Genomic DNA, 13,260 nt, shown 5'->3' on the forward strand with positions numbered 1-13,260 from the left:
TAGTAGTTTCTAATCATTTCAAACTAAGCTATTTATTTTGTACTTGTACATACTCGTGCAGAGTAGGAAAGTCAGACTGGTAATACTGTAGCATTTGCAAATGTGAGAGGTCATTCAGAGCATCTGCCTGTTCGGTTGCATCATTGCTTAATGTTTCTCTCTTTAAATCTGTGCCTAGCTCCTTTGTGGCCTTATCCAAAGCCTTCACCATGCTTAATCCTGGAGGCCATGTATCCTGCGTGTTCCCTAAACCTTATCAGAAAGCAAAGGTTCACCATTTCTTACATGCATTTTATCTCAGATTTTTGTTTGAGGTGAGGAGCAATTTTATGTTTAGATCCAGAAGAAAAATGCTTTCCTTCCTTGAATTAAAAATGAAACAAAATGGGGCAAATATTCTGTAAAGGGCAAATATTCTGTAAAGCTGTCTTTAGTGGGAGGGGAAACCTTTTCTTTAGCATAGCATTCCTAAATCTTTTCTCCTCAAAGCCTCCATTAGTCAAATGGGATTACAAGCAGTTTACATTAGCAAGATGCTAGAAGCAAGTGTGGCCTCAGCCCCAATCTTCTACATGCACAGAGTCATTTCACTACCCAGCAGTGAAACATGTTCAGCAGACTGCTGGGTCCCTTGTTCTCTGTCGTAAAATGAATCACTTCAGTAAATACCATTCCAGCAAAATTCAGTGAGGAATAGGAAACTTGATGTCACTGTAATAGCTTTAAAGGGCAAATTCAATTGTCCCTGCACAAATGTAAGTAGTGGAAGGCTAAGCTTGAGCTGAACAGAAAATTATTTGATTAACAGATCCTTCAAAGTGGAAAAGGCACAATGACTTATTCAGAGACTTTGTGTAGCACAAACAAGGTTGCCAAGGGGCAGAAATATTGTTGACAATAGAAGTGTTAAAGCATAGATCTTCCGCAGGAGAGACCCTTTCTCGGATATATTTTTCTATAGCATCTAATTCCTGAAGATATTCAGTAAAACTTTGAATTAGTAACGTATTACAGTATTGCTGGCGAGGTAGTGCAAGATGAGAAAGGAAGGGAGATCGGGAACTGTATTTAAATCTCTGAAACAAAGGTATGATTCTCAAGTGTCAGAAAGAAAAGCAGGATGAATCTTGATAGAGAAGCATCTATTAATTTTATTTTTTCTTGTACTTTTTTTGATTGTCTATACTTAACTTTTGTCAGCTTTTTTTCCTGGTTGAATCGATCTGCCTTCACAAACAAAACTTTTTCTGATACCCTAACATGAATTATAAGTCAAATTTGGAAGTGTGCTTACTGGGATGAATTAGCAAAGTAGATTTCTGTGCATCCCAGCACAACTGTTGTGCATCTGGCAATTCCTTCCAGCTAGTAATCGATCTGCCTAAGTCCAGACAGCAGAGACTTGAGGCTCTGGGATCAGCACTTGGGGAATTCACAGCCTGTCAGTTTTCCTGCTACCATGTTTCATTTCAGAAAACAGGCCCTGGATTATAAAGATGTTTCCATGTTCTTCCATTTTAATAACAGCAGAGCTTTCAGGGTGACCATCCAGGCATGGAGAAATACCCTCTTCTTGTTAAAAATTCCAGCACTGCAGATCAGGGCAGAAAATAATTCTCTGTCGGGAAGTATTGAAAACGCGAGTGTCTGATTCTCCTCTTTTTCTTTGTGTTCCCTAATTGTCTTGGTTCCATATTATTCCACTGTTTGAGCTGTGCTTCCTGAGCTTGTTCATCACCATGGTGATCACAGCACTCACGACTGTTTTCTCCACTTTGAAAATGGTGCCTACTCATGCAGAAGACTTACAGAGTGAAACATCTTGAGTTAATTCACTGCCCAAAAGGTGTGCAGTTATCTCTTGTTCACCATGTACAGGCAAAAATGGACTAATTTGAAGTCTATAATGAGAGACAAGTGTACTGGAATGACTTGCCATTTAGTTTCAAACATTTAATATTTATGTAATTTTGTTGTGAGAAGACAATATTTATGATACAACGTGGTTACAGTCAGACAAAATTTAAGTATAACCATCTTGTAAATAGGGCTTTTGTCTATAGACTACAAAGATTTGCAAAAGTGTATATAAGTATTTCTAACCTCATCTTATACAGGGGTAACATTTCTGTTGCATCACTATTCTTTATGCTGTAGCCATGTGCAATGTTTGTAATAATGAGCAGGACTACATGCTCTACTCCATAAACCGTCAGTTAGATGATTGATACTGAGAAGTAATTTTAAATATGAATTCAAAGGTGGGAAAGAAAATTATATTTAAACTGTAAAAGCACTCTCTCAAATGAAAAACTTGGGATATAAACAGAAAACAAAATGCAAACTAATGATCTTCACCAGAACAGCATGGAGCCAGGTGCTTGGGAATACACTGAGTGTCTCCTGAGAAGCTGTCACACAGACTAGAGTAGGCAGCGCACACAATTACAAAATTCTGAAGAGCAGGAAAAGAGAAATATGCAACAATTCCTTGCACAGCATGAGCAGAAATACTGCTCAATTATTAAGTAACAGTGGTCTTAGCAGAGAAAATGAAATCTTGTTTGGTTTTGGTTTTTTTCCTTTTTGTGCTAGTGAGTGATTTTGCAAATGCAAGTACTTTCTGTATCCCTTCTTGAAGCATGTAAAGCTGTGTCTCACTACTCCATTCACCAGATTGTAATGTCATCCATCCCTTTTGGAGGACATTATTAACATTCTCTCAGAGGATGAAATTTTATTCTCCATGAGGTCAGATCACTGCTGGTCAGTGAGAGTTTTCTCATCTCTTTCCTTTGTGTTTGCTCATGCCACAGCAGGTGCCTGTTCACGAGCCATATTTCTGCCGTTTATTGTATTTTTTTCACCTATATCAGCATTCTTGAGTTGTTGGGTTTTTTTCATATCTGGTCTAGTCCCTCTATTCGTTCCCTCTGGAAACCGAATGTTATGTTCTCTTAATTTATTCAAAATTTCTTATTTCCAATCCATATTTTGGAGTTCTTACAGCTCTCAGAAACAGAGGTAGATAGGAGTTTAGCCCCTTTTGGACGTTTCTGATACTCACTGAATTGACAATACAAAATTTCAGTTGTTTCAAAATTTTACTTTGACATGACACCATCTGGTGTACATAAATGATTAATTATTTATGCTTATTTCATTATCTTTGTTCCATCACATTTAAAATTTGAGTTTTTGTTATATAAGGCATGATTATTTAAAAAAAAAAAAAAAGGAATAACAATTTATGTTGTTAGATGACTCACATCTGTATTTCCCTTTCTATCCACTGGAAAATCCAAGAAAATTAATCAAGTGTTATGCAATAAGATTGGGAGTTTTAATTTTTATTCAAGTGGTTTGGCACCTTTCATAGTACATTAGTCTAATACTAGTCTGGTTTCAAAAGAAATATGACTAATGGCTTAGGCTGGTAAAGATAACATTCCATAAATCACCTATGATTTCAAATTAAGGGGATTTAAATTTCTCAGAATGTGCTCAGGTTTCACTTAACTGTGAAAAAATGGAGACGAGACATTATTCTTTGTGAAAGTGATAAGTAAAAAAAAGGGAAAGCTAACTGACTTCTCTGTATTTGAGAAAAGTAGTTATTGTGTGTCCTTGAAATTTGTATTAATAGCATTCCTACATGTCCTTTTGTATCAACATTTTGAGGATTTTCAAATACCACAGTAAATTTGTCCACTGTGAGTGGCAAACACTATTAGTAACAGAGCCACACGCTACAGCTGTGGGAATTTCCATCCCAAAATGATCAGTTTGAAATATGCAGCCTCCTTTCTATCATGTGGTCTTGTTGCACAGTAAAAAGCCAATGATCACTTCTTTGTGAAAACTTGCAAAAAAACATTATGGAAGTGAAGAGAAGACTCCGAGGAGACCTTACAGCAGCCTTCTAGTACCTAAAGGGGGCCTACGAAAAGGCTGGAGAGGGACTTTTTGCAAGAGCATGTGGTGATAGGACAAGGGTAATGGCTTTAAAATGAAAGAGGGGAGATTTTGATTAGATCTAAGGAAGAGGGTGGTGAGGCACTAGAACAGGTTGTCCAGAGAAGTTGTGGATGCCCTCATCCCTGGAAGCATTAAAGGCCAGGGTGGATGAGGCTTTAAGCAACCTGATCTAGTGGAAGGTGTCCTTGTCCGTGGCAGGGAGATTGGAACTAGATGATCTTTAAGGTTCCTTCCACCCCAAACCATTCTATGATTCTAAGTGAAGTGTGGAGGTTTTTAATGAAATTAGGGCTTTTTCTTCTGAGTGTCACCAACAATGATGTCTAGAGTTGATTCACATTCTGATCAACAACCCACAACACAACATAAGGCTGATTGATTGCTGCATACTGTTGTTCGTTGGAAAACGTGTATACTTCAGATATTCTTTTTAATGTCTTGTTTTTCTCACCCAAAGGAGAAAAAGATATGTGAATGTCCAGTGCACTCTTTGTAGGAAATGTTTTAAATCTCTTCCAGACAAGCCTTTGAAAGTCAGTGAGTGTCTGGAATTTTCTACGAACTCAGGCCGTCTAGGATTAAATCATCAATGGTGACATTAGCACTCAGGTTTTCTCCTCTAATTGCCATTTGGTCTTGTTTCCACTCTGTAAACCTTTGTTGAAGGGGAAACATCATCCTTTCTTCAGTAATTGACATAAATTTTGAAAGATCAAGTATATTGAAGTCTTTGGCACAGAAAAAAAAATAATCAGTGAGCTACACCAAGTAATTAACACAAGATTTTCAGTTTTAAGGCTTTACACGACTTAAACTCAGAGGTTCTTTTTTAAGAAAAATATTTGAATCAGTATACTCTATTGCAGCCAATAGCTATATCTTATTAAATGTTTCCTGACAGTCCACTAGCTCTGTCTTAAAAATACATTAGTTCAGCAGTTCATAATAGAGCAAAGACCTAAATAGATATCAAAATTCTATACAGGCACATAGAAAGTGTTTGAATGTTACTCATCTTGGCTGTGTGACAATTAAATGTTGATTTTCTAGGAGTTTTTGCATATTGCAGGTTTCTTTCCCTTTTAGTGGAAGGTTGTATTGAGGGCCAAAATATTGTGCAACAAAATGATGCCATAAATGTGATCATTTTAGCGTAGAGAACTACTTACAGGTAACCCCATAGTTAACAAACAAAGAAAAATGAACAATATTTTTCGTACTCATGATGTTTCACATCTAAATGGCATTCATTATGTATTTTGTTACACACTTTATGTATTTCAGTTGGAAAATTAACAAAGGCATCTGAAATACAGTATTTTTTGTCTGTGTAGCTTTGCTTTTGGGGTTTTTTTTTTAGTTGGAAATGCAGCCTTGCAACATATGCATGATTGTAGATTTACATAGTGTAAAATTACTGTAATTTTAACTGTTTGGTTCAGGAAGTCAGAAAGAGATTTAATAAGTAGTAAAGATCAAACTAGGCAGTAATATAAAGGCAGAGTGTATATATTTTGCACTTTTAAATAATCTTTTGTAACAAGAGAACCTATTATCGTACAGTATTCTGTAATTCCACTTTCTAGTGATACTGCTGTTGTCACGGTGTTGTCTTTACATCTGGATATGAATAGTTTGTATATGTACACACTTCAAAAGTGATTTCTATAATGGAATATGTGCTCCCTGTCACTATTACTAACATACAACTGGAAAAATATTCACCAATTATTTTTTTTATAAATTATGAATGTACAGTGTAAATTAGTAAATCAAATATTGTAGCAATGAAGATATGCACTTTAAAAATGTAAAAGTGTTTATCTCCAAGAGTGTTATTTTGTATAGATGTTTTTGAATAAATAATTTATTGCTCATCAGTGTTTTTTTCTCATTTATGAAAGAAATGTAAGGGATTTGTTAGCAGCTATTTAAGGTTTATATTTTATCATCAGTGATTTGGTGAGTTTCTTATTTTTTTTAATGAAAGTTTTGTAATTGGACAAGTAAAGGAAGTAGTCACATTTCGCCTTTCATTTAATAAATCATCATTGGCTTGATCTAGTTCCTATGATGAAGCCTAGGTGTGACCCATGATGCAGTCCACAGTCCTCATGATCAGCCAGCGAGGGACGTGGCCACAGCAATTTCCTTCAGCCATGAAGACCAGTTTTTGCCAAGGAAATCAAGGTATGGAGAGCAGGACACATAATCCATTCTCTGTCTTGGAGAGAACAAGACAGAGTCAGGGTCTATCCTTTGTTTGTGATCTGTAATAAGGAATTAGAAGTGCTCCCACTTCCTGTGGTTTAAATGCAGAATAATGACCATGATATACACTTGGTTCAGTGAAGGATCAGTGCTGAAATCCTGAACTGCAAGATGCTAAACAGCAAAATGTCCACTGCCTTCAAAGCTGGGCATAATTCAGATTTGTAATTTGAAATTTCTAGTATATTTGTTCCTTGCTTTGATAACACAGGAAAAATGTGACACATTAGGATCACTGTAGGCTCTACTGGGCAGATTTTGGAAAAATGGACTTCAGAAAAGCTTTATAAACAATTTTTTTTTTTTAAAGTCTCTTGTATATCTAGCCTCTAAGAGGAAAACATACTTACTACTATATATATGTGGTATTCATATTGTTAATAGTGGAATCATCCACCTGTAGGGACTATTAATTGTAGAAAAAAATTATTCCTCAAGGAAATAACAGTATTTCAAGAAGAAGACACTATATTCTGAATGAAGAATAAATCCTGAATTTAAACCTGAAAGAAAAACGGTATATGCTAGTCATGGAACTGAGCTTGCTTTCTCAGGTAATGCCAATATAGTGTATTCAAAGACAACCTCTAAGTCGTTAACACATTTCAGTCACCTCATCTCTCAGCCTGTGAATTAAGAAGTATCCTGGTATCATGAAAGTGTATCCCAAGTGAGACTCAGTCAACTAAACTGAAAGTAGAGATTGAAAAAGGAACCACAGAAAATGTCTTCTGTCACCAAACCTGAAGGCTGTAAATCTTTAAACATTCTTAATACCTCAAATTTCCATGTATGCTGATGTCCTCTCCATGTAGGCAGAGGGCAAACCATCAGGAGAAAGGCTACTTGGTCCAGGCAAAGGCTTGATGCTATAGTGCATTTTTAGAGTGCACTCAGACCAGCCTCTTCACAAAATGACATGCAGCTGCTATTTATATTAAAATATGTACTTCCAGGTGGAGACAGGCAGAGTGACCCCATTATTTAACTGCCTGTCGATTACAATACTGGACCCAGAGGGGGAAACTTATTTTAACAAGTGAGCTGCTACAGCAGCTAGGTTTTTGTCTTGTTTCCTGCCTGTCCCCCTTCTCTGCTTAGGGCTGCTCCCTGACAATAGGCAGCAGAGGAGACTATGTGCCTGCATCGTAGGTCACAGTCTGGCATTGGAACTCCAGCAGTCCCTGAAGGGGTCTAGTTTAGTATGGCAGCCTTTGAGCAGCAGCACTGCAGGAAGGGCAGGAGGGGCAGGGCAGGTGGCCGGGGGGGCCGCACGCTCTTTAAGCAGCTGCTCCTCTTTGCCTCCACATGTGCCAGAGCCCTTGGGTGCAGTGCCGTGGCTGCCGCCTTCATCTCAAGAGGCTGCTGTGAATGGCAGCACTTTTTGGCCTCCTGCTGAGGTTGTGCTACTATTGAGGATGGGAGGCAGGTTTGCTGGAGAGGGACAGTAAGCACAGATTAAACTGCAAGCTTTGGTAACACAGCAGGCAGGGTGATCGTCTGGGGAGGTGTAATCCTGTGCTCTGGTCCCCTTTCCAAAGAGAAAAAGGCAGAGATGTGAGAAAGGTCTCATTTATGTACAGCTTAAATTGCATTTTACTATGACATATTGGACTTTTTCACTTCCCTGTGGTAGTAAATTGTGCTTCTCATGGCAATAGATGTAATTGCTTTGCACTAAATTATATTAACTATTTCAGATGGTTTGTTCTACTTCATGCTTGGAATGACAGAGCTGAATTATTTTCTGCAGTATGTAGCTCAAAAAAGAAGAAAATTCCTGCTGATTGGGGAAAAGGGGTTTTTTCAACTACAGGAAAAATGTTTAGACTGTGGCTCATTTTAAAGTAATTACATTTCTTTTGTTCTTATGATTTTTAATTCTGGTTGCTGTTAGTTGTGAACGTCCCAACGTTTTCCAAAAAAGGGAGCTGTTTTTCACAGTTCACTTCTATTAAACTAGGTCATACTCGGCCTTCACTGCAGCTCACAAACTCAAGGCTGATAGCACTGTACCTGACAGAGAAATGGGTAGGTTAATTTTTAAGTACTCAAAGAGAAGACGTCGTCTTCCTTTTCTTTATTCTGAGAGCTGGACTTTTTTGTTCATATGCAGCCTTGTTTAATGATTCAGGTGCAGCTTTTGTGCATCTGAAGGGTGAACTTTACTCAATGGTCTCAAAAGTAGAGCAAGAAGAACTTAAGAGTACTTGCTCAGTTATCTCTGCCATCTGTGAAACTCCCATTGCATGAAATACTTATTGCCTACCCAGAAGAGAGGTACTCGGTCTAAGAGCCCACCCTTTCTTACCTAAGAAGTTGCAACAAGCTCGGATTTGCAGAACAGTCTTTTCTTGTGTTCTCAGGGTGGGTAGTTCCCAACCCAGCAGCTGCCCCAGGTCCTTTCTGCAGACCTACACCAATCTCACAGTTTAATAGGGATCACTGCAAAATCAAAGGATTTTACTTAAAGGATATCCATCTAACTAGCAAGAAGTATTGCCTGTTCATGATTTTTAAAGCATGTAAGATTGTCCCTGTTACATACAGAATTGAGATGGAAATCAGGAGAGTGGTTAAACGACAATTAAAAGAGACCCAGGACAGAAAAAGTAGGGTAAGGATAAAGAATATGAGGCGAAATAGAGAGGGAGGGATGGAGAAAAGCAAAGCAAATGGAGGGCTGGGGCATGGGAAAGGGTTCAAAAACTGGAAATAGAAAAGCGGGATCAGCAAGAGGGATCTGCATGAAGACAGTGAGAGAGGTAAAGGTAAGTGAGGGATGGCATGGAGGGAGGGTGTCCTGGCCTGGAAAAGTGGCAAATGCCTGTACCTTTGACTGAGAATCAGAGTGGTGTTCCCTTTTGGATGTTAACATTGAACATATTGAGGTGGGCACTGGGGTAGGGAATAGGAAGCAGGCTGGAAAAAAACACCGAGTCAAAGAGGGGTTGTAAGGTAAGACATTTCCTGGTGATGCAGATGAGTTGATAGAGTTTGTTACAATCATAAAGTTACTGAAAATTGCTAGAAAAAGATCAAGGCTGAAAGGAAGGACTTCAAAAGGGGAGAGCCTTGTATTTTAATGTCTTGCCCAGAATATTTAAATCTTACCTATTTTCAGAGCTACTTTATTGTAATTTATGCTCTTATTCAACTCACTTTAGAGTTTAGGTGTACTCACTTTAAGGAAGGGGTGAGACAGTTACACCTCAAACCTTTGACCAATGTGGGGAACATGGAGAAAAAGTGAAACTTGAGGAGATAAATAACATCAAGTTGAAATAGAGCTGGAATAAAAAGAGGAAAATTAATTGGGGGTTTCAACAGAAACTAGCAAGGAAAAGCAGAGAGTCAGAGCAGCCTGTGAAGGGTGCAGAGACAGCTGACCTGCCTGAACATAACGGCTTACACACATAGAATCATAGAATCATAGAATCGTTAGGGCTGGAAGGGACCTTCAAAGATCATCTAGTCCAACCCCCCTGCAAGGAACAGGGATATCTCCAACTAGATCAGGTTGCTCAGGGCCTCATCCAACCTGGCCTTGAACATCTCCAGGGATGGAGCATCCACCACCTCTCTGGGCAACCTGTTCCAGTGTTCTACAACTCTCATGGTAAAAAATTTTTTCCTAATATCCAACCTGAATCTACCTCCCTCTATTTTAAAACCATTACCCCTTGTCCTATCACAACTGGCCCTCCTGAACAGCCTCTCCCCATCTTTCTTGTAGGCCCCCTTGAGGTACTGGAAGACCGCTATAAGGTCACCCTGGAGCCTCCTCTTCTCCAGGCTGAACAGCCCCAACTCTTTCAGCCTGTCCTCATAGGAAAGGTGCTCCAGCCCTCTTATCATCTTCGTGGCCCTCCTCTGGACCCTCTCCAACTGGTCCATGTCCTTCTTATGTTGGGGACTCCAGAACTGGATGCAATACTCCAAGTGAGGTCTCACGAGGGCAGAGTAGAGGGGGAGAATCACCTCCCTCGACCTGCTGGCCACGCTCCTCTTGATGCAGCCCAGGACGCGGTTGGCCTTCTGGGCTGCAAGAGCACATTGCCGGCTCATATGGAGCTTCTCGTCCACCAGTACTCCCAAGTCCTTCTCCTCAGGGCTGCTCTCGATCCATTCTCCGCCCAGTCTGTATTTGTGCCTGGGATTGCCACAACCCAGATGTAGGACCTTGCACTTGGCCTGGTTGAACTTCATGAGGTTGACACGGGCCCACCCCTCCAGCCTGTCGAGGTCCCTCTGGATGGCATCCCTCCCTTCCAGCGTGTCGACGGCACCACACAGCTTGGTGTCATCGGCGAACTTGCTGAGGGTGCACTCCATGCCACTGTCCACGTCACCGACAAAGATGTTGAAGAGGGCCGGGCCCAACACGGACCCCTGAGGGACGCCACTCGTGACCGGTCTCCACTTGGACATCGAGCCGTTGACCACTACTCTCTGAGTGCGGCCATTGAGCCAATTCCTTATCCACTGAGTGGTCCATCCATCAAAACCATGCCTCTCTAGTTTAGAGAGAAGAATGTCGTGCTCCAGATTAATGCTGACACATGAAGCAGATTTAAATGTGAGGCCACAACTTTATTTTTGTGCAAGTATTGTATCTAAGCATACCCAAAATGTAACTATCCTTTGCCAATTTATTCTTACCTATTTTATTCTCTGAGCAAGATTTTTATTCTTGAGCGCCATTGTAGTTGATCAGTACAAGACACTGTGAAATATGAAAAAAAGTACCATTAGACACAGGATGTTACTAATCATACTTTTAATGGAGGACATTTCACATTTCTGTAAGAGGGCTCATGTAACTAAGGCACATTGTGCCTATGCCTGTTCAACATTCCAGCATCTTCGAAACCAGCGTCTGGCCTCCAGATGTCAGATCCAAATTCTGCAGTCCAAAAATTGAGCAAACCAGTCAGTTCACTGTATAAGGTTAGCCACAAAGTACTGGGTTTTTATGGGAAGAGATGAGCCAGCTGTCTTCTGCACCTTCCTCCTCCTTGAACTCTCACACTGAATCTATATGTCCCTGGCATTCTCAGGGCTAAAGGACCATATGTACACCTGTACGAGGTTGTACATACTGAAACATCCATAGCTTCCTGAACATCTCCTTCCTGGCTCTCAGAGAAACTTTCCTGCATCTGTTATCCTGAAACCAAGATGAAGCATCTGTTAAACCATTACCCAGACCTGGCACATGCACTATTTTAAAAAGAATATTATGGCACAAGCAGTAGAGTGCAAAAGTCGTCACAAACTATGGTCCCCCTGAGGCTCTAGCCATCTGCTTGCTAATTATGTATACCACAGCCTGGCTGTTCCACAGAAAACAAACATTGCTGCTGGCAGCTTCGTCCTGCCATATAATTACCGCGACTGGCATGGGCAGAATTCCGGAAAAGTTATGGTTTTTTCTGCCCATTGCTGTTGCCACTTTTTGTATGTTCCCCCTTTGAAGGATCCTCCTGCTCTTTCTGCGACCTTCTAACTTCTAACCTGCTTACATCTGCCTTTCCCAGCCTGTGCTAATCTCTATCTCTGACGGTGAAAGTACATCATATTACCCAAGACGTGCTTTCTTTGCCGCAAGAACTTTTCTCATATAAAGCTAATGTTCATATGACAGTAGAGTATTTAACATCTTTTATGCCACCTTGCATAAAAGTCACCTTTTTGATAAGAAAGACGTATTCACAGCCTCAGCAAACGAAGTTTTTTTTCTTTGTCTCAGGTGAGATCTCAAGAGGTGACAGCTAATTCAGAGCAGTCAGGGAATACTTCTCTGGTGGCCAAATCTCTAAGAAATACAAGATCTGAACTCATCAACATCTTCCTTTCCTCCCCACTGCTTTTCCCTGTGTGTGAATAGCTGTCCTGTGTGCCCCACTAGTTGACAACAGGGGACAGTAGTCCACTGTGTTCATCTGTTACAGACAGACTTGAGAAGAAACAACTTGTGAGAATGAGCATTGCCTCCTCGAGGTCACAGGCTGTTTGGGCAGGGTGTTGACACTGCTGGATAGTTATGCTGCTGCACAAGAACACAAAAGTGATGACTTTTTATTAATGCAAATTGAGATACTTAGGTGTTATCGTAGTTAGGCAATTGAAAAGAAGTTCCAGTCTAAACTTCTCTGTGCCTCAGAGAGAAGAGAATATAGACAGCGTTCCTAGATTTATATATATTAAGAAAAGCTACCTGGTGTCATAGTATTATTTGGTTTTAAATGATAGATGAAGATTATCAGCACATCTGTATGAGTTATATATGCGACTTCAGACTCTGCTTAATAATTTCTGCAGGTAGAGTTGTCGTTTCTTATTCATGGTCCTTCAAAGGTATTACATTATATTTGTCACATCCCAAAGCTTCTACTGGTCCTGTCGTATAGTGTGTCCTTATTTATGGATGAATACCCACATTAAATTGATTAACCATGTCCTCCTGTTAGAGCTCTGGGAAGTTCATTTTGTCCTGCAGAGTGGTTATCAGGACAGCCTGGGCACGTTATTAGGTCTATTCCATCACACAGGAAGAGTCTGAAATGTTTCTGTCTTCCGTGCTGGACAAATTCATTCACCTTGAAAAATTGATTAGAAAGTATCCTTTTTTAACCAATCTGTTTCTCTAGGGAAGACCCTTTCATTACTTTGATACTAGTAAATTAAACTATATAAAGAAATGTTCGGGATCTGAGTTATGATTATCGCTAAGGTAAAATTGTAAAACTTGTCTCTGATATAATTCTGCCCCAGGCCAGCCAGCAGTCTGCTGAACAGCCCCTAGTCATGGCTGAAGGATCAACATGGGCCAGGTGCCGTTTAGCTACGCACACCTTGATTTGAATAGAAGATTTGCAATAGTACAGATGAAAGCTATAACATCTCATGTGTGTTTAATTTACTCCACAGAAGGATCTTTCCATTCCAGAGACTCTAGTGTTGATATACAAGCTCCATCACATGGCGTTGGTACCTTGTACTAGAAGA

The 13,260-nt window shown here is 40.0% G+C and overlaps 1 protein-coding gene across 1 annotated transcript in view; it reads left to right on the top strand.

The window, feature by feature from the left end:
- The first annotated feature begins 8,939 nt into the window (after positions 1 to 8,939).
- TPO (thyroid peroxidase) overlaps positions 8,940 to 13,260 on the top strand; it is a 58,770-nt gene continuing 54,449 nt past the window's right edge. Inside the window, exon 1 of the mRNA XM_086625428.1 lies at positions 8,940 to 9,020. Within this exon, the coding sequence (XP_086481554.1) occupies positions 8,940 to 9,020 (81 nt within the window). The remainder of the gene's footprint in view (positions 9,021 to 13,260) is intronic.

This window comes from Tauraco erythrolophus, chromosome 2 (assembly GCF_009769465.1).
Source record: "Tauraco erythrolophus isolate bTauEry1 chromosome 2, bTauEry1.pri, whole genome shotgun sequence".
Taxonomy (NCBI): Eukaryota; Metazoa; Chordata; class Aves; order Musophagiformes; family Musophagidae; genus Tauraco; species Tauraco erythrolophus.